The sequence below is a fragment of the Coturnix japonica genome, chromosome 5 (genome assembly GCF_054131305.1).
Source record: "Coturnix japonica strain WE chromosome 5, WE-NBRP24, whole genome shotgun sequence".
NCBI classification, from domain to species: domain Eukaryota; kingdom Metazoa; phylum Chordata; class Aves; order Galliformes; family Phasianidae; genus Coturnix; species Coturnix japonica.
Genome location: NC_140667.1, coordinates 42,603,167 through 42,629,077, shown reverse-complemented (window position 1 = coordinate 42,629,077; position 25,911 = coordinate 42,603,167). Strand labels below are relative to the sequence as shown.

The 25,911-nt window shown below is 37.7% G+C and overlaps 1 protein-coding gene across 1 annotated transcript; it reads left to right on the top strand.

Moving 5' to 3' along the window:
• Positions 1-1,125: 1,125 nt before the first annotated feature.
• LOC107315265 (uncharacterized) lies at positions 1,126-25,629 on the top strand. The gene is made up of 6 exons (XM_085549827.1): positions 1,126-1,387; positions 2,678-2,769; positions 4,821-4,893; positions 14,267-14,385; positions 16,320-16,422; positions 25,496-25,629. The coding sequence occupies exons 1-5, from the start codon at positions 1,126-1,128 to the stop codon at positions 16,380-16,382; spliced, it is 609 nt and encodes a 202-aa protein (XP_085405953.1). The 3' UTR covers positions 16,383-16,422; positions 25,496-25,629.
• The last annotated feature ends 282 nt before the right edge of the window (positions 25,630-25,911 follow it).

Below are 25,911 nucleotides of genomic sequence, written 5' to 3'. Positions count from 1 at the left end.
CTTAGAAATTACTATTGTGCATATATCTGAACATGGAACCTACAGAAAGTTTGGATGTGGTAGGTGTTTTGCGCCTGGTCGTACAGGACCCGCTGTCTTCCAGAACTGTCAACTGACAGTTAACTGAAATCATTTCATACTTGGTGTCTGTACATTTGTTTGTGTGTAACAATCAGAATTTATATAGCTCCTAACAATATTGTCAAAGAAAGTTCATCTACAAAATGCCCTTCAGCATAGATTAATAAACAGCCTTATCTCCATTTACACTCGTACACTCTTTCCCATTCAACATATGGTTTCATTTTGAAAGAGGAGACTTACAGTAAACTATCATCAGTAGACTGATAAATGCTATATTCATAACAGCACATCTGTTCAATGAAGATTTCTCATGCTTACTGAATGCTTAATGGCTTTCTAGAGTACTAACTGTATTTATCCATTTTGACATTGAGCAATATATACAGGAAGAGAAATTATGATTCTTGGTCATTCCCCCAGGAATTTTAGGTTTTCATTTATTTTATAAGTACATGCTAGTGTTCAGATCCTTAGCAGAGTTACTAAGCTCTCAAACCTTTGTACTTAAGAGGCAAATGGGATCTTAATTCCATCTCCTGAAGGCACACACCAAAGGAATTATTCAGAATTTCACCTGAAGCAGATGATAACTGTTCTACAATTCTCAGCAAAGTGCATATTTAACTACCAATCCAACAGTTCTAATTAGTCAGAAGTTTAGTATCTCAGATACAACACAGGGAATGGACAGATGTTGCTAACAATATTATGTATTACACTGAAGTTGGAAGATATTCCTATAAAAAGACAGTGAGAAAGCTTAGCATGGAAACGGGCTGGAATGTGTCTACTGGGGAAGATGTTTATGAGTCTGCAGGAAAAAGCTGCTCAGCATGTAGACCGGGTCCCACAGCTCCTGCTCGATGCGCCGACTCAAACGTACGGTTCAACTTCAAACCTGGTGCTACTGAAAAGATTCACACCAGGAAACAAATTAACCTTCAGCAAAATGAAATCTGAAAAGCAACTTGAGTAGCAGTTCCTCATCAAAGGAAGCACGTTGGCCTGAGATGTGGACTGCTGAAATACACATCTCCTAGAATGACCAACAGCCGAGATCCCGGACAAGATGGTGCCTGCCCCACCCGAGGGTTGCGCCCTTCTCTCACTGTCCGCCTAAGAAAATTCATAGCCTGGATCCGTTCTGCCACACAGTGGCTATTGTGGAGAACAGCCAGAAACCCGTATGACATCCTTGTGCCTAATAGGCAGATCAGAAGGGAGATTTGTAGACCAACAGAAGCAAGTCCAGTAACTAAGGAAGTAGTGTTACATCCTAAGAGAAATGGGACTTCCCAGGTTGGTTTGGTGATTTCAGCACAGCACGTTGTTTGCAACTTCATAGCAAAAAATGCTGCTGTTTTAATACAGCTGTGCCAATGCTGTTTGTCTGGGACATCCTGAAAGTTTTTTCTGCACCATCTCATGACTGATGTTCCACCATTTGCTGGGAGAGGCCATTAGCACTAGAAGGAACGTTGGTAAATAGATATATTTTCAGTCAAGCACTTTCTGTGTTTCCTTTGCTAATTCTGGAACTAAGTGCATTTGAATAGCAATGTATCTCTTTAACCTTTGTTTGGCAGTCTACAGTGATCTTATGTTCTGTGTTTGCAAAATGAGATTTGCTGCTACAGATTTACTGCAGGGTCAAGTATGATGAAAAACTATGTTGAGAGAAAGCCAAAGCCTTCTTTAAACACAGATGTCCTAAATATTACAGATGTTTTCCATGCTTTGCAAGTAGAGTAGGGGGCTGGATAGCTGATGAGTTTGTTAATGAGCGATCAGCCTTTTGCTGTTAGATCATCAGTCCCAAGCAAACAAAAATGGTGAAAATAGCAATGACATATTTGTATCTGGTTATATTTGTTAGGTGTTATCCATTTCACAGTGAATAAATGTGAATTTCTTGAAAGTCTGCAGTGATATGAGAACACGCTGCTTTATCATAGGTACCAAACAGTATAAACTTTTGTCCATCAGCTGCAGGTCCTTTAGATTAGGTTTGCAGACAACATGTTGTTCCTGTGCTGCACTACTTTGATGCTAAAAAGCTCAGGTCTCAGAAATTAAACAGAACACGCAGTAGTAGCAAGAAATTTGGAAATTAAAAAGCAAAACCTTGTCTGTGGAAAATCACAGCAATTAGATTCAGTGACACCGCTGGCCTTTAGCTACACCGTGATGGGAAGCAAGTGTACTATTTACAGTAATTATTTGGAATGCTCTCACAGCTTCCTTGAGATTAAGAGAAATGGACTTGTCAGCATGCACTCCTTACAACCTTCTCTAGCATTCCCAGTGGTTTTTGTGTTTTCATAATTGACTTTCTGGTGAGAACTGAACTTAGCAAAACAATATGATACACAATTACTTCTTTCATTTGAATTTAAATTTTCTAATATAAGACTTGCCTTGTTTTGTTTTGTTGTTGTTTTCTCTTTAAATACTGTATGGGAAATTGGTAATCACAGCCTGAACCTCTGATTAATCAGCTGAGGCAAGTGTTGGGTCAGCTGTGGGAGCACAGGTGAGAGTAGTTTAGCTGTACTCCCAGAAGGGGTGGAGTTTGACTCCATCTCCATTTAAGGACTGACCACCACAAAGGCAGCATCTCTTGGTGATTACTCATTGGTGGAGATTGCCTCAGTGGTTTCCAGCAGGCCGAGGGCTTCCATATGGGTGAGTTTTTCCTGTAAATAACCTTTTGGGTATTTACAACTACCATCTTTCCATTATTGTCACTATACAAATACTATTTTTCTTTATTTTAAGCAGCGGTTGTCATTACTTTCCACTGCTTATTTTAATTATCTTATTCCACTGGCCTACTTTTTTTTCTTCCCCACATTTGGCAACTGTTGCTGTCCTATACTGATAACTTAATGACATTCTGCTAACAACATCATCTTATTTTTAAGATATTGGCCCAACAACTTCTGTATTACAAAGAAATCTTTGTACAGATTACCTCATTGGATAGAAATTTAACATCTGAAATTGAATGTCCTTTCTTGGCTGTGTCAGTGGAGAAATATATTGACCCCATCACCTGTGAATAAACTTTTACTATGTTTTTGCCCTTGGTCAGTTAGTAAAACTGAATACAGTCATTCCAGTAGTAAGTTGTTGCACTTACATGGCATTTTCATGGCACAGCAGTTTGCATCCATGCTCGTCTCTGTGAGTTCTCAAAGAACAAAAAGAAAATTAGAAGTGCTGAGCTTACGATCACCTCCTAAACTGATTTCCCAGGCTCACATTGTGATCTTTACTCACTGCCTGTAGAGAAATAAATATGAGTACTTATGAAAGAAACGGTATCTTGTAGCTTATTGCTACACCTGGTCTGTATTAGAAGTCTGTTGTACGTAGCTCAAATTAAATAATGTAGTTCATACTAATTAACAGTATGATCAGTTGATTGCAAACAGATGTATATAGGCTGTTCTAGCCATTCCTAGTCCCTTCCTATTTGCTTGCAGTAACTGGCTGTATGGAGTGGAAGGTGCTAATCCACTGCAGCCAGAACTCATGCTAGGCAACACTGGCTGTCAAGATTTTTAAGCTACTGAGACAGTCACCAGCCCACTCCTGCTGGTCTTTGCAGGGTCAGAAGGACAGCACAGGTGAGCACAATCTCTGTGGCAGCTGGCAGCAAGGAGACAAGATTGCTGTCTGCAAGGGCAAAGGGAAATATAGTTGACAGCCTTCAGTTTGGCCTCTTGGAAGGCTTTGTGGCAGCTGCTTCCCTGAAGCACTGGAAAGGACAGCAGTCATGGCCCCCATCAGCCCAGCATGCAAAAGGTGACAGAGAGACTTGACCAGGTATGTTCAGGAAAAAGAAACCATCCATCCTAGCTGCCTGTTACAGCTGTGGTAGAAAGAAGGGGGTAATGCCTTAAGTACAAAGAATAACAGGAATAAAGCTGAAGTGAGGGGGTTAGAAATATTAATAAATGTGTAAATGAGGAGTCAGTAAAGGGGATAGAACCTCTGACTTGACATTTGCTCTGCACTTTCTTGCCTAGACATTAAAGTGCTTGATTAAGTAGAATCTCTCCTGGTATTTCCCAAGCTGGATGTGGAGTATGTGATAAATGGCCAATGGCTTGCCTGAGGTTGCCCAAAGGCTGTAAACACTAACTGAACCCCTGTTCTCATCTGCTGACTGTTATCGCTTCCTGCTCCCTCCTTGTCTTACTGTAAGAATGTAGCAGTGTGAAGCAGTGTTATGTAGGGAACACTGGTGTTAAAACAGCTGTCCTACTTGATGGCAGTCAATGGAGACATGCGAGGTCAGGCTGGATGGGGGTCTGAGCAACCTGACCTAGCTGTGGTGTCCCCTGTTCATTGCAGGGACTAGATAACCTGTAAGGGTCCATTCCAACTCAAACAATTCTGTGAATAAGGTGTCTGAGTGAAATCCAGAAGATCTCAGTTCCAAAAGCAAGGTGTTGTGGAATACCCTCACATAGAGCTGGTAAAAAGTCTGTTGTTTCAGATTATCAGCTCTGGAAAATTTGTTGTAACAGATGGAATCGCTGATGTTAGATATCACAATTGCACAGTTTTAAATGTATTTCTGCTGTCTTCAGGAGTTGCACATAATAAAACAGGTAAGTTGATCGTAATGAGTTTTCAGTTCAGTTAATTTCTTGATTAAGCAGGACAAGTGATGGTACGGAATCACTTCTGAGACACAATAGTTAAATTTATCCTTCCTCTTTCAGGATGCTGTTTTACAAAGCATTTTGGAGCACCTTAAATTTGAGGTGAGTTACAACTTCCTTTATATTAAAAATGGTGAGAAATGTAATTTTTATATAAACAGGGGAGGGTGCATGGGTGGTATGATGGCAGAGGCCATCCAGGACAGAGTTATCATGAAGATGTCCAGGATGGCCAGAAGGCAGACTTTGGTTTCTTTAGAGACCTGGTTAACAGAGTCCTTTGGGAGGAAGTTTTGAAAGGTAAAGGTGTTTGGGAAGGTTGGATATTCTTCAAGAATGAATCTTAAAAGTGAAGAACCAGGACATTCCAATGTACCCAAAGCTGAGCCAGCAGGGAAGAAGAGGAAGCTGGCTGAACAGAGAGCTTCTTTGAGAGCTAAGAAGGAGGAGCAGGCAAAAATTCCTGATGCACAAGTGATTGGGTTTTTTTGTTTGTTTTTATAAAGTGCTTTCTTTTAAATCTATGTTAGTGTATTACAGAGTCCTTCCACAAAATCAGTATTTGTGAAAAGACTTTTCTGAAGACCTTGAGGCTATAATACTTCATGTAACAAATATCACAGTGTCAAAATCTCCTTGTGCTTATGATGTGCTACTTTTTTCTCTTCCAAATGCCTGTAAGTTTTTATGCAGACCTGACCTTAGGTTTACTTCTTGTTCCCTTAAGTGGAATTCATATCTGAATTTGTTTATGTACAGGCATTATTCCCAGATTATTGCCTAAACTCTTTGATTGGATTAGAAGTTATTCCAATCTCTTAACAAGATGTCTGCCTCTGAGTTTGTGTTGACCCTTATCCAGGTCCAGGAGAGAAGGCTCACAATACAACGTGTGTTCAATTGACTTTACTATGAAGGTTTTAAAGTGATCTAGGAAAAAAGATGTACGTGATGAGGCATTACTGAAGACAAAGGGTTTGTAACTCAGTCATGTGACAAGTAGAATGGTCAAATGAATCATAATGCTGGAGGAACTCAGAATGACCATTCCATGTTACCTTTATAATAAGATAGGCTGTAGAGTTTTTTCAGAGAAAGTGCTTGCGTTGTCTCTGTCTGTCTTCCCCTGCTATCTTTTGTAGTCTTGGTAGTCTTTTGTAGCTGAGAATTTGCTCTATTACTTAGTGTTCTTGTGCTTTTTGTATCTATTGTAGTTTCCATGGGAATGACTGAGGCATTGCTTTCAGAGCTACTTATGTACATTATGTTTCTATCAGTTTTAGAAAATAAATAGCTTGTTTAAAAAATGAGTCTATTCATATTCTAGTGAGGGAGAAGTAACAGCCTGTGCTTATCCTTTAGTAAACACTACACATGAGATTCACAACATAAGTCTCTCATCCCACGAAACTTCTTGTTTATGAATGCTATTTAGAGGCATCTGTCTTTTTATGTGATAATTCTTTTCTTTATTGGTACATACAACTTTAATATTTAGCAAACCCATTGTGCATAACATTCAATGATTTCCTGAAACGTTACGCAGACTTCAGAGTCTGCAACACTGATGAAAGTGACTGCTTCCATCTAATGGTAAATGGAAGAACAACAGAAAAATAAAACATTTTAACTTGCTGTTTAATGTTGTAACAGTAGAGGTTTAAGTAAGTATTGTCTTTTTATCCAGTTCTTATTGCAACTAGTGTGTGGATGAAACTTTGATCTTGTGGATGTGAGGATGTGTATGATTCTATTCAAATAATAGCGCGTGACAGATTAAAGCTTTAGGAGGATTAAGTGTAGATAGAGGTATTACTGAACAAAGCACTTCAGGGGAGAGATACAGAAAAAGGTATATGTATTTATTTGGTTAGTAGTGATTGTTTGATTTCATCCATATTCTCTGTATGAAAGCATCTGGGTTACTGTGTGAAGAATATTGTGTTCTCTATGTATTTACGTGGAATAGAGATTTTTGATTATTTCTGATTGTGGAGAAATTGTACGCTTTTTTATATTTGACAGGGCAAGCAATTTAGCTTAGATCCTGTAGATCTAAGCTTAAACCCTGTAGAAGCAATTAAGTTAGATCCTTAAACACTGTAGTAAGCTGTACTTGAGACATATCTTAACATTTTGCATCAAGCATACAATGTGTGAATACTGTATTATCCAAGGAGTGTGCATAGTTGTATAGTTTAATTCATGGGTTACTCTGCAAGTTGATTGTGTGAACTTTGACTCTAGTTTTGATGGGAACTCCTGTGCTTTTATGTGGTATTATAAGATAAAATCTAGGGATGCTATTTTATGTGTGAACTCTTCATTTTGTCCTTTTTTTTTTTTTTTTTTTTCCCTTTTGCTTTGTCTATGGTGACCGGTCATTTGCAAGTATAATCTTAACTAATAAATATTCAGTTGTCCTCACGTATATGAGCGTGCTTATCAGTGAAGACCCATGCCATCCTACTGGGATAATCCTTGAAGTAAGAAACATGGAAGAGTGTTTGTTTGTTTGTTTTTTTAAAACCCAGTTTTGCAAGATTTGGTGGTAGACAGTAAAAAACTGTAACTATTTTCTGTAGGTATGACACTGTATATGTTCATTTTTCTTCTTTAATTTTGTGAAGATGTTTTTAATCTCTCAGTAAAAGACTGTGGTATTGAAGGTAGTGATTAAAGTTGTCTTCATTGTACGTATCCTTTTCTTTCCCTGGCTCTCTAAAGTGAGGCTCAATGGCTTTGAAATGGTAAGAAACCTGGAATTATAATCTCTTTTCGGTGTTCATGGTTGCAAATCTTTTCATATCAGTGAGTATTTATTTGAAAGTATTTGCACTCTTAAAGACAAAACAGTTCGACTACTTAATGTCTTAACTCAGAGACGTTTTAGGGTAAGCCAAGATACTAGAAATATGCAACTTTGGATTGTAACTTTACTGTTCAGTTGTAACAACTTGAATTTGGCTAGGATGTTGCCATAGGTATTCTCTTAAGAATGCAGAAGGGTGCATTTAAAGAGTTGGACCAAACAAAACTTTTTTTTATTTGTGTAATAAAAATAAGATCTTCAGTTGGTGATACTGCTGTTGTTGCTTGCTTATTATCAGGTATTTCACATCCCTCGCTAGGAAAATAAACCACATGTTATTTCCATGGAGTTCCTCCATCAAAGATTCCTACTTTCTTATCTGGAAATCAGTGAGGATTTAGGTAACATAGCTATATTTAAATACAATGTATAATTCTTTTTTGCCTGTATATTATTGAAATTATACTAGTGTTATTTATAATGTGTATAGGGTTGTTTTGATTGTTTGTTGTCAAAAGAGATGCAATTATCTTACTGTTTTATTTATTTTTATTTTTAGTAGAATGATTATTTCCATGCAGGTGTATGGTATCATCAACAATGTCTAGCTAACAGAGAAGGTGAAATACCTTAAATTTAGGAGAGGAAAAGATCATAATAAAGCACAATGAAGAGTGAATTTTGCTCATTTCTCTATCTCAAAATTGTGAAGGAATTCCTATGCAATAAACTTGCATAGAATTTGGAGACCAAACTGCCTGGTCACGTGAACATCTCAGTTCAATTCCAGTATCCTTTAATTTTAGAGCTATTTAATCTCTTAAATGTTATCATTTTTGTAATAGATCTTCCATCTCTCATTGTATCTGGAGAAAGGAATGGGATCCTATGATTTTTGAAATCTCATTAAGTGTTCTGTCAAACTAGGTGGAAAGAATCACGTGCTTCCTAATGAGATTCTGCAAAGCAGTAAGGCATCTTGCTCTCCTGTTCTTGCCTACAGTGTGTTGTGAAGAGCACCACCTTGTGCGCAGAAAGCAAAAAGCATTTAGTATTATAATAATGCAAAGTGACTGCTGAGGAGCTTTGAACTACTGAGATAAATCTACCTGAGCTCATTGCAAAAGTGCATGAGAAACAAGATACTTTTGTCACCCATCCTTTGTATGCATTTTGGAAAAGCAAGATAAGATGTTTAAACATTGGTGCTTGTTTCCTGAATCTTAATATTGTTTTGCATCGTTATTTGAATTTAAAGCAGATACTTTTGCAGTACAGATTGGAAGTAATATATGAGAAAATAATATCATTCAAGTTGTTGCCCAAAGCATCAATGAAGTCTATTGAGAAATCCCATTTGCAGAGGCTGCATGTCTCTGTCCATGCACTATAGAGCATGTTGAATGAAATTATTCCTATGCCATATGCTAATGCCTTTGAATAAACCTTGTCTCATGGAAGAGATAATCAGGAAAAAGACACAAATCAGGCCAGTACTGGAAAAGCTCTGGGTAACTTCTCAATGAACAAGAAGAGAAGCTCAACAGACAACAGATTAAAAACGTGTAAAGGGAAGTACCTTAGGCAAATTCAAAGGCAACAAATTCATACCTTTCATAAATGCAAGTGATCTGTATCTCTTCTATAGAAGCCGCTCAACCACTGTAGCAAAGACTACATGGGTCATTCTGTGTATATCCTAGTGCTTTCTCCATTTGCTCATGTTCAGAAAGGTACAATTCATTCCTTAAGGCATTGGGGTTTTTTTGGTTGGTTGTTTTTTGTTTTCTCTTACACTGAAATACCATAAGGGTCCTAATATTCCCTCTTAACTGCCCAGAAACACATAAGAAAGCAAGACTTCTTTTGCATATAGAAACTGTATGGTTAGTATTCATGTATAAAATCAGTTATACAATCTGATAAAGATACTTTTAAAAATAACTTAGAACGCAATCTACAATGTTTCTGTATATTAATCTATATATTAATCAAGATTTCATTTTTCCTAGATGTATGGGAAATTGGTAATCACAGCCTCAACCTCTGATTAATCAGCTGAGGCAAGTGTTGGGTCAGCTGTGGGAGCACAGGTGAGAGTAATTTAGCTGTACTCCCAGAAGGGGTGGAGCTTGACTCCACCTCCTCTAGACCTCATTTTAGGGCTGACCACCACTAAGGCAGCATCTCTCTGAGATTGCTTCTCGGTGGAGATTGCCTCAGCGGTTCCCAGAAGATTGAAGGCTTCCATACGGGTGAGTTTTTCCTGTAAACAACCTTTTGGGTATTTACTACCATCTTTTCGTTATTGTCACCGTGTGCTAGAGAATGTCATTAGTCTCACATTCAACAAACACAAGATGCAGAGAATGGTAACTAAATAGAGGGTTTACACTGACTTCAACATAATACTGTATGGTACAATATACCTGACGGTTGCAAGTGATATATTAGATGGAGATCCATGATCCACAGTTTGAAATTCTTTATCAAAAAAAGAAATTGTGATACATATAGGAAAGCCTAGTTAACTTTCACTCATCTGATACCAAATGAGTGGTTAAAGTTTACTCTGGTTTAAAATGAATGCTAATTTCCATGCAAGTAAAGATTCAATACTTGAATAAATCATTGTGGAGTTTTGGACAGCTACATGAAAATGATTCTACATTAACAGATCTTCCATATTAATGACATTTTACAGTTAAACAAACTATTAATACTTCTGTTAATAAATTATTAGTGAAATGCCAGGTTAGTTGGTATAGTTGAAAGGAATACAGAATTTGTCCAAAGTAGTGATACTGTTATTACTTGTATCTTATGAGGAGTCAAGCTTGTACTAGGTGAATAGCAGTTGACTTCAAGCACAGTGCTACAATAGATATGCGCGAAGTCGAAGAAGGGGAGTGTAGTATGTGATTGTGGTAAGCATGAGGAGTCATGCTTCATTACTTGCTAGGAGGCTTTCAAAGGATGTAGCAAGCCAGTCAGACGTGCCATATGTTCCTTTTTCATCTGCTGCAGTATGCAAATGACTGTGAGTAAATAGCTCTTATATTGTCATTGTACAGATCGATTTGTAACACGTTGGCTGTCCTTACTCCTTTTCTGTTTGCTGAAGAGTGATATGAATAGCATACTAGGATAAATTTGTCTTATATCTGTGATTTCAAGGAAGTAGTTCTATAATTTAGCTGCCTTCCTAATAATCTACTCATTTGGTTAAAAAAAAACCAAAACAACAACAATAACAAAGAAAGCCTATGTAGATTACTCTTTTAAAAGTCATTTTCTTTGTGATATAGCAGCAGCTCAACAGTACAGACTGGTTAGAGCCACTGGTTTTAGTTGAACATTTTTGTACTGTGCTTTGCCACAAAGGAAGAGAAACTGATGTTTAGTTGTGCCAGTCCTGTGAAAATCAAAATCCAGTTTGCTCACTGCTCCAGTAACATGCAAAGAAAGTTAACAAGTTGAATGTACTTGCATGCATTTCAGCGGAGGAAACATGACATGATATTTTAGCAAGATGTAAGATTATGGAAATCAGTTTGACTTTGGCCTAAGTTTTCCACTTCTGTAAAGAGCTATACAGGCTAAAAGCCCTCTGTTCCTATTAGACATAAGTAACAATGACCAGTACAGGATGTTGTAGACATAATACCTTAGGAGAAAACATCCTGTTCTGTTTACTTGTCAGTCTTTTCTAAGGAGGTTTTTGGTTTTTTCTTTTTTTTCCTTCCACTTACTGCTTAACTAATAGTATTTCTTTACCAGGCTCAATATTTTTTGAGTTTGTTATGAGTTCTTATCCACTGCAGGTCTGTACTGGTTCATTTACACGTACGAAATACCAAAGTCCAAAGCAGCAGCTTCCTAATCACAAGAATTCCGAAGTGTGAACCTGCTATAGCAGATCCTGCCGTGCCTGATAAGGTGCTTTTCAATAGGACATTTGCATCTAGGCAATGGTTCATGCATGACTTTGACACTATAAATCAAAAAAAAGAAATGGGACCTGGCAGTATCAGAATGCAGGTATTTGTTACAAGACTATATTTATTTACCAAAGAATAGTATTATATACTTGCATCTGAATGAAACCTATATTTTCAGATTCAGAGTGATCTTCCAAATACAGGTAAGTGACATTTAGTTCTTTATTTAAGCATATACTTTGTATGTGATACGTAAATTGGCTGTTAGCTAGGTTGTGTTGCTTTGCACAGCTCAATAATCTAAGCAAATGCAAACCTTATATGTCTATTAAGTATTTCTTCCTTATTTTCAAATCTGTTTCATGGAAAACTATTCTAAATGCTTGTATTCAGTGAAAGGTGAATCTTAGCAGATTCTCTCTTGATATTTCTACTGAAAAATGAAAGCACTTTGATTCAATGCTAATTTAAAGCAATAAAATGAGATCTAAATGTAATGTTTATAGGTTCATCTGGAATTTTGACTCCTTGTCTCAAAGTTAATTTGGGAGGTGGGCTACTTTACAGTTGTTTAATTGAATTATACATGTGACTTGGACTTGAGAAGGATAATTCTGTAATTGCTGATGTTGGATAGCTGAAGTTGGAGTTTACCTTGACTAAATAATCACTGAAACTATAAACATATAGAAGTGTCATTGGTGCTTTTCAAACCTTTAACAAAAACAGTCTCTAGATAAGAATTTAACATATAATTCATAAGGACAAAACACTTCAAAGATGCAATCTATTAGAAATGTAGCATTTAAAATGCAGTTCCTTTTAGGAAATTAGACACATTTAAAATCCTAAACCCACAAGGCATGTCTGAAAATCTCAACTCTCAGCTGTAGAGGGAAGGCAGAGTCCTGCCCTGTGCCTCTGGCATGACCTGAGCGACACTTGCCTATCTGGGGAGACGGAAAGGAATCCAGGGGATTTGCACTGTTCTTGACACTGCAGTACTTCATCCTAGGCTGAGCAAACAACCATCTGGTGTTAAGATTAATGGCTGACTCCGCTGGGAATAGTTTCAGAAGGAATTTCTTTGACAGAAAAAGTATGCACACTCTCTAGGAATGCTAAATTCCTAATAGGCAATTTATCAGTTTTGAGTTCAGTTATAAGTTTCTGTGGTAACTCTGACTTTTCATCCTCTCAAAGGGAAAATATGCAACTCTGCTGCTGCCACTTGTTTCTATATGCTGCAAATGTAATGATTGATTTATATAGTGGGAGATATAATTATATAAAATTCTACTGATGTTTCCTAATCACCTTTTCTTAGTCTTTGGATAGAGCATTCATGTAAGCCAAAAAAAGAGCATTCCTTTACATAATGAACCTTGTTCAAAAATAAGTAATGCTATGATATGAAAATTCAGGTAAGAGTATCCTTCATCTTCTGTTTCTGGTTCACCTTGTTTATTTATTACTACTTTTTATAATTCTTTTATATCATCCTCTCAAAGGATAGTTTCTTTCAGAACCTTCTGAATTCAGAGCCCTTCACCTATTTGATTTCATATTTGTCTTCATTTAATTATAAACATCACAAGATGTAGTCGGAGAAAATGAAAGGACAGCAGAAGATGATATTTATATCATTGTGGTTTTTTTGGTTTTGTTCATTTTTTTCTTAATGAATGTTGGTATTATCTGAGCAACTAAAAAACCCAAAGTGGCCAACTGATTGGAACTTGTGTGACAAATATGGCGAGAACAAGTATAAAATGTTTGGTCTTGTAAAATGCTTTGTGCAAGTTGCCTTACTGAAAGCTCTAAAAGAAGCTAAACTGTCAGCCAATGTGAATGTCATCCATGGGCTAGCAACTGGTCATGAGATCCAAGTAAATTATCGGTTTTTAGTCAGTGAGGTCCTACTGGATCTACAGAGATCCAAATCCAAGTGTACAAACTAGTCACAAATGATAATGAAAAGGAAGTAAATACTGAGGCAGGAAAGCTCTCAGAAGATAAAAATCTACCCAGCAAAATTGCAACTGAAGCAGATAGGAAGGGAAACAAGGAAATTTTATCCAGTGCTGAGCAGCTAGGAAATAAAACCTCTGGAGGTTTCCTGAAAGGAAAATACACAGCAGAGAACTTTAAGTTGTTGCTAATCAAAAAAAAGATTTAGGAGCAATTTGTGTAGAAATCTTCATCGTCTGTGACAAGAAGAGACAAATTGAATATTACAATTATTATCTTATAAGTAGAGAACAAACCAGAAAAACATGGTAATGCTAATTCACAAAGCTTAAATCTCAAATAGATGTATTTGTGGTAATTCAATTTGAAGACTAATGCAGTTGTACTAGAGAAAACACAGAGAGGGTGAATAATAGTGATGAAAGCAAGTAACGGTTTCCATACAGGAGAAATGGAATGAGACTTGCCTTCTTTCAAAGAACATTATTAAAGGTGAATATAGCATAAAATTAGTAGTACAAAGATGGTGATTCATTGTTTCTCAGAAGTGCAAAAGCTTGTACAGTAATTGGAAATAAACCAAGGAAGCACTTTTTTTTTTTGCATGTTGCTTAGTTGAATTGCTGAACTCACTGGAGGGAGCTTTGGAAACCAAATTAGAGAGAGATGTTAAAAGGGATTACACAAATATTTGAGGAAAGTGTCCATTTTTGCCATTGGATTCAGTGATCTAAAACCCTTTAACAGATGATTTTTATCATCCTTTTTCTTGCACTCCTCAGAACAGTCACTAGTGGTCACCCTGCTGAAACAGATGGACCTTTGGTCTGACCAGTTCTTACAGTCTTTTGGTGAAACATTTTCTTTGAGGGCGTTTGGTGTCATGCTGAGACAACATCAGGTGAGCAACATGAGAAGTTCAGTGTAAAAATAACACCCTTTTCAAAGTATTCTTTCCATTTTTATCTACCACCCCTCTCCACTGTGGCAAGCATGCCAACAGCTAAAAATACACAGGGCCGTAAATAACATCAGGACCAATTATGTGTGACAGTGATACACTTGTACCATAGTTGTACACATCACTTCTGTTAATCCATTTTACCAGATCGTAATTTACAGTTGCTCCCTTCAAGTACTCTGGTAACTGTATGGCAGTGTCACAAATACTGAGAACCAGCACAGTCAGGCTTTGTTAGATGAAAAGTAGACTCTCAGGTCTTCAAAGATGCCTCACTAAATACATTCTCTTATGAGTTCGCACATAATGAAAAGGGAGATCAATTAAATGGTCTCCTGGTTATTAGTGTAAAAGCTTTACAAAGAGATAAGGCCAGTTTTGAAACAAGCAATTCCAGGCTATACAAATTAAAACTACCCTTTTTTCTCCTTGCATTAAGTTAGTAGGTAGGAGGAGTAAACTTACAGATGTGTCTAAACATGCTTACTGCATTTATTTATATGGCTGTTTTTGTTTTGAAACAACTAGTTTATTTTCACAATGTATCTGTAGAGTAGATCTATGATAGCTGTGACTATCCCACAAGCATCGTGTATTTGTGATAATTCAGCATTTATTGTAACACTGAAAACTGGCAGCATATGCGGGAAATCAATTCAGTTCATTCCTCCAGTTCCAAGGACTGAGGAACTCTGGATATCAGGAGACACAAGCAATGGATAAGATTTTTTTTTATTATTATTTTTCCTCTTCTAAAGCAATTGCTGCTAAGAAAGCGAAGAAGCCATTAGGTGGTGCCAAGAATTGGTACAGAGAAAGAGTCGCTTTCTACCTTGCACATTCACATTTGCAGAGTCAGCAGGAGCATGGGTATACTCATTTAGCTGAGAAAGCAGTCAATGACAGTCTGCTGGTTCATGACCAGTTTCATACTGGTGAGAGTGTGCTGTGCACTAAATTGGATGCTAGACTGAAAAAGTGCGTAAAATGAGTATACTTTTTGCATATGTTAAAATGAGACTTGTGTTATTTAGACTGAATAAATTAAACTACTATTTTCCATGTAATATCTTGACCTTCTGGGGCTTTTATTTATCATTACAGTGTTGCGCTTCTATGAAAGGGCTATTCACTGCATCACTGTTACAAAAGTATCATTTCATTGCCATTCTGTTTACTCCTAATGTTTAAAGGACTGCAGATTTCATTGGTTGACAAGTTTTGTTTCATTACATGAAATGTGTGAACTTGAGTTTAAACTACTATAATATGGCATAACTTGTGCTGTGTTTAAAATGCCACTGAACAACAGAACTTGTATCTAATATTAAACTCATATTTCTGAGGATATTTACCTAAATAAGGCATACACTCCGTTTGTCTCTGATTAAAACTTAACATGAGCCTGTAAAACTAGCACGCATGCTAAAGATCTCTAAATTTCCATCACAGTGGACTGAAAGCTACTGATACCTTCTGATCATGGTGTCTGAGCAGTGGCATATAGGGAGAGATTGCCACAAAGTCTGAGACTAAAAGATCCAGCCAAGAAATCATGGCCAAATATTAAATCACATAATCCATATAAGTAGTAAACATTTCTGGCTCAGTTATCACTGCTGAAGTGATGGCTAAGAATGGGGTTGGGGGGAGAGGGGGGAAGATCATTCATTTTCTCTAAAGGACTCTCTGGGAATGTGAACTGGAAAATTTAGTACAGATGAATGAATTGCTTTCCTTTGCATGCTCTTTTTCTAAATACATAGTATTTCTTCTGTATTATCCTAACACTAAGAATAACTTTAAGTTCACATTAATTGTGCAGAAAGGATGATAATCTACATCCCTTTATTTTATGGTGTATTTGTATGCAGGTAAACTACAAACCTCCATCTGAAGGGAGAGGAGATGATGGTTTATTCTGTGAAAATTTCTAATACAGATCCTGGCAAACTACGTTATCCTAAGGATTTAAGAGTAAGTCTTCTGTAATCATTCCATGGTTGCTGAACATACTTTAAAATGAATTAATATAGCATCATTTATTTCATACACGTTTGTCTTTGTTTTCCTGTAACTTACTTTAATTATCAGTGTTTTGAAAAGCAAACTGTACAGACAGGACTGTTCAATGGCATGTTTACTGGAGCCTACTTTCTTTCAATTACAACCTTCTGGTTACACGTCATTAGGGGATATGTATTTTTATATCAAGTTCTGAATGATGGGTTGATGTAAAAATCTGAATATTATGTTAATGGAGATACAGACAGTGAGACAGATCAGGAATTAAATTATAAAATCAAGTAGCTTCAAAGTAAACATTTAAATCATAGTCATTAATGAGGAAAGCACCTGTGTCAGAGTTTCCACTTCAAATCTATTCTTATCACGGCTGCCAGAAGTACTGATAAGATGTCATGAGTTAAAATAGAAAGGCAAGAGGGGATATCTTTACACCTACCTCTTTCCCTTTGAAAACACCGTTGTTAAAATATCTGCTATAGTGCCAGTTGTGATCATTCTGAAATTGCAAAACATGTGGGAGGGGGGGGGGGGGAAAGATTGTTTTAATCAGGGATTTTAAAATATATTTCACCATATTCTGAGTCTAAAGAATTAGGAACTTAGGCTATGAGGTGGGGGTGTTCAAAGAAAGACTGGATGTTGTGTTAAGGGACATGGTTTAGTGGGAGCTATTAGTAATAGGTGAACAGTTGGACTGGATGATCTTTTAGGTCTTTTCCAACCTTGGTGATTCCATGATTCTATGAAATCAGCTGGGACTGACCAAAGGAATTGTTGGCTGAGCAGTTGGGTCACTTAGGCCTAAGCGCAAAAGAAAGTTGCTTGGGTCAGAAACTCATAAAGGCAGCAGAGGTACTTCCCCAAGAATCATCCTCCCCAGAAAGCTCCTTTAGTTCCTTGGATCTGAACTCACTTGGCCCAAGTGTGTATCTACCTTTATTCCTGCTTCCATGCTGTTGAAAGGAAAGGCTCATGCGAGTAAATTTATTCTCTCCAGAAATTAAATGCAGGAAGATGGCAATTAATCTTTATTTCTCCCATTCCCTTTGTACATCCTTCACTTTTGATGGTCTGGGCAGTGAAGTTGTGTCCCTCCAGTGCTGGGTTTTGTTTTATTCCATAGAGTATTTCAGGAATTTCAAACAGGTAATTTTTCTTCGATAGTGGAACAGTTTTCCACTGGATAATGCTGTCTTGTCAAAGCCAAGAATGCTGTCAGGGCTTTTACAGAGAATTGCTGAAATTTCTAAAGGTCTGAATTTTGGGACATAGAAATATATTAGTGGTAATGATAAAACACAGATGAGTTTTTGTATCTTAACAAAAGAATTTTTTAATAAGCCTGAAAATGTCTTTTTTTTTTTTTTCCTGAATATCAGAAATGAAATAAAATTCCCGTCTCTTGCAGTGTACTTTGAGACAACAATCCTAACTTTAGGCCTGGTATGACTCATAGCAAATATTGCCTTGAATTCCCCTGTACCATGTAAGGAGAGTCATTAGTTTACTCTTAGCTTCTTCTGGAAAGTTTCGTATTCAGAATTCAGTGAGGAAACTGAGCTAGAATCAGCTATCACAGCTTTTTCCACAGTTTCTTAAGCTTTACAAAGAGCGTGCTAACAAGTCGTCTTGAGCTGAATGCAGCTGCACCCCGGCTGAGAGAATGTTTTCAATGTCAGCTTTCTCAGACTGTATAGAGAAGGTAAGAAATAAAGCCAAAGTATCAAAATGCTTGTATTTTAAATTCTGGTACCTACCTGGGTACCCAACCACTATTTGAGAAAGAACCACACACAAAAAAAAAGTGCTTTAATTGGACATTCCAGACCATCATTTACAAGGCTTGAACAGCTCAATGAACATCTGAAATAACTAGCTCAGTTTTTCCTTTAAATGCATCCTTGTAATTACATGTTACATTTCAGGTTCCACAAACGAAGCGTTCAGTTGTAATGTTTCCAATCAAACTCACACTTACTATTTCAAGCTTATTAAAAATCTAACATCTGCTTATTCTGTCCCAGTTACTGAAGTCAATCATGGGACAGATCAGGAGAAGGTAAATTTGATATTATAGAACAATTCTGACAGTCTATGACAAAACCCAGTGATTTCAGTGAAATCAGGTAAGACGATCTTAGAAGGTCATACAGGGTGATCATCTCATATGCATCTGCTTTGTACAAGGTTCCAAGATTCCTACTCACAGTGGATGATGCTGTAACCTCAGTATAGACAAAAATGTGATATTATACATGAGAAATGTCATGGAAAATACCATGATAATGATAATTAGTGCTTCTAAAATAATTATTATGCTGAATCAAATAGTAAACAAATAGACAAATTACTTAGTTTAGGGAATACACTTCAATAGAATAGCTAGAAGCTGTCAGGACTTGCTCATTGCAGTGATGTGAAGCTTCTGTGTCTCTGTCCCCACATCCAGCCACAAAAGAGAACACTGAGAAAGCATTTGGCTTGAGGAGGCAAACAAGTTGTGTAGGACCTTGCAGGTGTATTTTAGTCCTAGAGCAGGAGAACAGTATAGCAGAAAATTGAGACAAGTGGTGGGAACAAGCAGAATGACAGGTGAGAACGTAACCTAATTTGTTTGTGCTGAGTCGAATTGGGGAAAATGAAGTAAAGTGAGAAAAGAGGAAACTGCATAAGTGGAGGGGGGAGGTGCTCATCTTTGGATCCATTGTTTCCTTGGTGACAAGATCAGGGAAAGGATTTAGTGCTGATTCATATGATATATCGAAGTTAATAGGAAAGCATCCCTAAGTATTGGGCGTAGAAGTGAGAGGAACAGAAGAAATCAAGAAGAGATCAAGGCTGCAGCTTTACTGACTGGAATTAGTCCTGCTTGCCTTTGTTTTCAGTTGCCCTAGAGTTCTTATAAGCCTGCTACATACTGTGAGATCTCTAGGTGACCAGTTCTCTAAGGTGACAGTGTCTCCAACAAACGCTCATTTGTAGCAGGCAATTCTGTTTGCCTCATTTATAGGCACTAAACTGGCTGTAGTAAAACATATTTGAAATACTAGAGAATAGATTGAAATCAGTGAAACTTAAACGTGTGGAAAAATTAGGCTCGCGCATCTTCCGTGTTCTGCTCAACAAATGTGAAGAATGCATCTGACACTCCTGCTGCTGTTAATACACTACATTCACCATGTGAGAGGAGATTCCACTATAAGGTGCTGCTGGCCTGTGACACTTTTAACCTCACAGAGATCTGCAGGCAGGGAACCTTCATCAGCATGGAATATTTGTTAAGATGTTGCTTGTTGGTAGTTAGAACACAGACACAAAGTGCTATAAAAAAAGGTTGCTATCATTACTTTTGTTTCTCACGTGAAAGTGCAAACTGTGGTTTGGGGCTTCCTAATTCTCTTAAAAAATGCACTATTCTGGTCTGTGGCCCCAAAATACCTGTGGACAAAGAAAACAGAAAAGATAAAATAGGGAACTCCTTCTAGCCCAGCTTTTTATTTACAAAATACTATGTTGCCATAACATAATTGATATCTACTATGTGAAAATATCTTTCTTGAAATTCCATAGTTGAAATTACTTCCCTTTTGATGACTATCCACCTTCCAGCTTGTAACCTGTTTATTTTGATCTGAAACATAGAAATGAGAAAAATTTCTGCTGAGTCCCCAGATTGTTTCCAAGAGAAAATGACTGTGCTCTTCTGCTTCTGTGCTGAGAATCATTTAAATTTGCATTAGAAATAATACATTCAAAGCTTTGAAACTTTGATATAAAGCCTCAGTACTAACAGATATTTCAAATGCTTTCAGATGTGTGTTGGAAGTACTCCATTCCTTTGGGAACAACTTATGTTGGATCATTGGTATTTTTTTTACTGTAGGGACTATTATCTTCACAGCATTTCTGAGACAACTTGATAGTGGAAGCCTATAGAACAAAGAAATATAAATTCAGGAGGATGAACGCAATATCACCATTATAAATTATGAATACTGCAACTGCTATTTCTGCCCACCTGGAGGAGCAGTGCTTTCAAATGAAGTACAAGAAGCTACCCAAATGATAGGCTTCTTTCCCTGCATGTATATGGAACCTCTTACAGGTGCCTTATGTTATTTTAAAACTAACTCCTGATTTTTCAATGGCTAATTACTAATCTTCTCAGGTTTTAATGTGTGCATTTTTTTCCATTAGATCTTAGTTATAATTTTGAAACTGGTTTTGAAATTCCAGGTAGTGTTTACAAGATCTTTTATGCAGATGGTAACAGAAAATGTAAAGAATTCTCATCTGAACTGCTTCTAGTCAGTAATAAACACGTGGTAGTAAAGAGATAGGACTGGAGTATGGTCTTATGGATTCTCTGATTATTTTCTCAGCTTCAATCTCCAATTAAAACCGTAAAATCTTATAAATAAATCCTGCATATCAATTAGCTCAAACAATTGTGACTAACTATTTAATAATTATTAAGCAGTTTCTCTACTGTGATAAACTGCAGTGATGATTAATTGAAATGGTGTGCACTTCTAATTACATCCACACTGTCTTTGGTAACAATGTCCAAGTGTTCATTTGCACTCCTATTCCTATTAATGTGCACTATGCCAGTAATGCCTTTACCCATTAGTCACAGAAGGTCTCAGACTGACTTTTGCTTTGAAGTTACTCATGCTCACTTCAGAGAGCCTGATAGTGGATTGGCGCATAGGACTGGTATGTTTGACTTCTGCATCCTTGTCCCCTTGCAGCAGAGTCCTTTAAGGAGGTATGAAGACTTAAACCACACAGCTCTCCAGCTGGAATTATTGTTCCTCCATTCAAGTACTGGAGAAGACATTTAGCGATTGACCCTTGATGACGCTTGTCATGTTATGGATGTCTGCCACATCCTATCCCCAGCAGGAGCCATAAGGGAGTCAGTGTGTACAGAAAATCAGGGAAGAGGCGGGGACCGTGTATGGTCAGGAGAACTGCAGTGTTACTATTGAGGCATGCCAAAACAGCTTGGATTGTTATTTCTAGGTCACAATAAAAGCAAAACTCTGTTTTTCCATTTTGCCTAATTATCTTCACTTTTGTCTAGAGAAGAGATGCAGTATGAAGGCAGTGTGCATGTCCTGCCCTAAATACCAGCCTCTGTTACTGCAGAGCTCATCCACAGATTACAGAGCTGGGTGCCTGGTTCTCACCTCTGCTTGGTAGCATGTTTACACACAACTGTCTGTGTGCCTCTGTCCATGTATCTCTCTCTTGCTCTGACCATGTGTTGGCATTGTGGTAGCAATGGTAATGGGAGGACGGTTGAACTAGATGATCTTGTAGGTCCTTTCCAACCTTGTGACTCTATGATTCTATGTTCCTTCTCTTCCACTTTCTTCCTTTTGCTCCAGATTCACTTATGTATTTCTTCTTCATGTAAACTGGAAAGAGTTTCAACAATTCCCGCTCCTGTTCCAGGATGGGAATGAGGAAGTTATTTTAATAAAAAGTTATTCTATTTTTTTTTTTTATATTGCACTAATTACTAATTTTTTAGGTGATGAAGGAGGTAGATAATAAGAAAAGAGAGACTTTTTTTTTTCTGGTGGACTTTCAGAGTTTCATGGGAACACGTTTTATGGCATAGGTCATTAGCAGTGGGGTTGGACTAGATGATCTTCACCGGTCCCTTTTCAGCCCCAATGATTCTGTAAGTTTATGATTCTGTGATCTCATATTTCTGCCACTCTATCCATCATTTTCTCAAAAGGCCACCAGCTGTCAAGTCTAAGAGTTGTAGTCCAATCAACTGCTGTAGTTTGGGTTACGTATAAAGTAGTGGAAATCTTGTACAAAAAAAATATGAGGTGTGCGTGGGAGCAAAGTGAGCAATAAGAGTCTGCCACAGAAAAAGGAAAAAAAAATATGCCATAGGATCTTACTAATGAGTAATGAGGGTTAGAAATACAGCCAAAAAGCACAATAATAAACACAAACGCTGAACAGTGTACTGCATAGAAACAGATAACTCAGATGTTTACATTCCCCCATCAGAAAAAGGGGGATTTGCACGACTGGATAAACAAATGACCACCTCCTCTGCATCCAACAGCTTCAGCAGTGCTTTGAAATTCTTCAGCCTTTGATGATCAGGCCTACGTATTTAGATAAGTGTAGCATTTTTCCAGAGGGATGTGCAAGAATTCAAAACAAATACAGCCTTTGCATGACTATGCAGTTGCACGGAACTCTTAAAAGGAAACTGTTTGCAAGATCGGGGCCTTTCCAGCAATGTGAAAATTAAGATGTTAGTAGGGGTTGAAAGAAAAGAGATGATGTTTGTGATTGTGAGATGATTGTGGGGATTCATACACACGTGATGCAGGAGCAATAATTACAGGATGTTAACTGTGGACATACGTAGGCTCAGTATGTGGTTCAGACACAAAAACAGGGCTCCTGCTTCCATGGGGTCGGTGGAGGGATGTGAAAACTGAGCAGTAGCATCTGAGACATGATTCATAGGGTGTGCTGCAAAACGGTGCGTACTGCAGGAATCTGAGATGTTGCAGCGAGCTAGCCCTGGATCTGCAAAGTAATGAAGTTACTTATACTGATTCTTTTTCCAAAATTTCTCCAGATCTTTTAACAGCGGAGACATCAGAATTAAAGAGTGTGACATTGGAACTATTTGTAGTCCTGATGTTATGTTCTTGCACAGCTTGCAAGCTTACAATATACCTGAAGAGTACTAGACCTTACGCACATAGCATGATGTAGGAAGTTTGCTTTGGGTTGCTTCTTCACTGTGCAGCCCAGCTTCTTTCAGAGCTGCCTTTGCATGTCTACCTGTAGACGTGAGCTCATATTTACTATCTGAATGGTCCTATTTAGAAGGTGTAGATCACAGCATATCCAAGATATCCCTAACTGACCACAGCTCATCCATCAGCTCTTGAGTCTGTCTACTGCTCTGAGTTTTAAGGCATAGTGCCACTGCTTTCCTTAAAAATACAGTGGTGACAGCATTCAGTAGGCCAACTGGTCTGTTTCTGACCACTTGGTCCTGAACAGTATTTGTAACTCTTTCAGGTTCTCTGCGTTATAGTTTTTATTCAAAGAGATATCGCATTGAATTTTTAATCATTATAACAAATCCTAAATAGCAGCAGTCCTACTTTTGGTTTCCGTGTGGTCGTCAACAATCATCTCCTCTGACTGGTGATTCCGTTGGAGCTGTGCCTGTCTCCACATTTCAGTCCCATGCAGTGTGAGCCTTCTTACACATCCAAGCTTCAGGAAAGGTATCTGAGAACAATCCTATTATATTATACCTGCACCATCCTCTGCATGAGCACCGTTTTAATTTAATTTTAAGAAATAAAATACACTTGACAAGTTCTTTTTCTATATAGTCACATCAGCTGCTACTGTTGTACTCCCATCTCATAACTTCTTATGCCCTGTATCAGCATTTGTTGTTGGTTTTATTCATAACAGATAAATTAGTCTTTTATTATCTGTGTCTTCAGTTGTCCAAGTTTAATACTTACAGCCAGTTTTCATGACCTACAGAATTCCTGCAATAATTACAGCTTTATTAAAAATATATATGATTTCATACTTCCCAGGAGACCATACGCAAGCTTCTTTAATACCCTCAAATTGAAGTTCTTTAGGGCTTACATACTTTAGAATGTTCCTCTTTAAGTAATGTTGTTCAGTGCCCATACTAATAACAATGAGGAAAGTACTCAGTCATTTTGATATTCTGTAAGTCCATCATAAGTTTTTTCAATGATAAGATAAAACTGTTATCTGTATCTATTTAGATACATTGGCCTGCAATACTGTTAGAACTTAGAAAACTGGAGTTATTCCTAAAACTACCAATAACACTTGTTCTCATCCATTTTTCTATGCTTTATAACTTTTCTTATGATGATTGCAGTCTTTTGTACATCTTTATTTCGGACTGCTGTATTTTCTTCCCCACAAAACTAGAAATGCATTTTGCTGAATGTCTTTCTTCATGACAATATCTTCAATCAAATCACTCAACTTCATTTTTACTCCCCCTACTTTTGACACGTTTTTTTCTATCTAGTTTTTCCTCTTAGTCATTCATTTTCTGCAGCTTTGACGGGAACAAGCCAAAATACATGCTTTAGGAGCAAGGCATCACCAGTATCCATCCACTTGTGTGTTATCTATATGCTTAGGCAAACTCCTTCAGGCTGGTGATTACTTCATCTTTACCAATAATAATAATAAAAATAAAGCCTGAAGTTGTAAATTTCTCCAATAGGACATTTTTTTTTCTTCATTTCTTCATTCCTTTTTTCAAATTATGAGCTATGAGTTTTAAGAGCTCCAATAATCTTTTACTGCTTAGCTCCAAGTTATGTGTCTGAAGTTCCTCAAAATAACAATGTAATTTTCCATGCCAAAACGACTAGCAAGTGTTGAAATGTGTTCTTTAGTCCTGACTGACATGCAAGTAGCCCTCATTGTAAAACTCCTCTTAGACTTATTTCTTAGCATACTGATCCACATGAATTTATTTTTCTATAGATATGGTAAGTTTAAATCTGTATTCAGTCCTCTGTTTCCTTGTATGTTACTGAGTTCCTGGTGAGCCAAAGTCTCTGTGAAGACAAGGTCCTTGAACTGATGGAGCCTGATCTTTCAACTCAGTTAATGACCTCTCGCCATCCCTAAAGATATTTCACAATCCTTCAGATCTCTGGAAATGGAGAAAGAATTGAGACATAACCTGGCACGTTTTTGCCTTTTAAATCATGACCCTAAGAAAACAAACAAACAAACAAAAAGACATGTTTTTTTCTTTTGCATCTGCCTTCTAGGATGGGAAGATGTATTGGATACTCAGCCTACAGAGGAGCTGCAGCCACCATGAGGCCTCCCCTCAACTCCTTTGCTCTGGGTTAAACACACAGCCACTCTTCATATATCTTACCCATTTTCATAGCCCTCATTTGGACACTAGTACTTTTATGTGTTTCTTACATCGTAGCACCCAGAACTGCATCCAGAGCGGGAGGTGAGGCTGCACAGAGCAGAGCAGGATGGTACAACCCCTCCTCTCACCCGCTGGCAGAGCCTGGTGCACCCCAGGGTACAGTTGGCCCTATAGCTGCAAAGGCACACTGCTGGCTCATGCTCAGCTTCCATCTAATGACTTTTCCAGCCTCATATCCTTCAGTCTGCCAGGACAGGCCCATCCCAGGTGCAGAGCCTGGCACTGGTTCTTGTTAAACTTCATGTGGCTGTTGACTACCCAGTCCTGCAATGTGTCAAGATCCCTCTGCAAGGACTCCATACCCTCAAGAGAGGGGCATTGTACGTATCACACCCAACACACTATCTTAAATGGGCTCCAATGCAGAGGTATGTCAGCAGGGCCCAAATTGCCCTCCTGTTTGCACACCC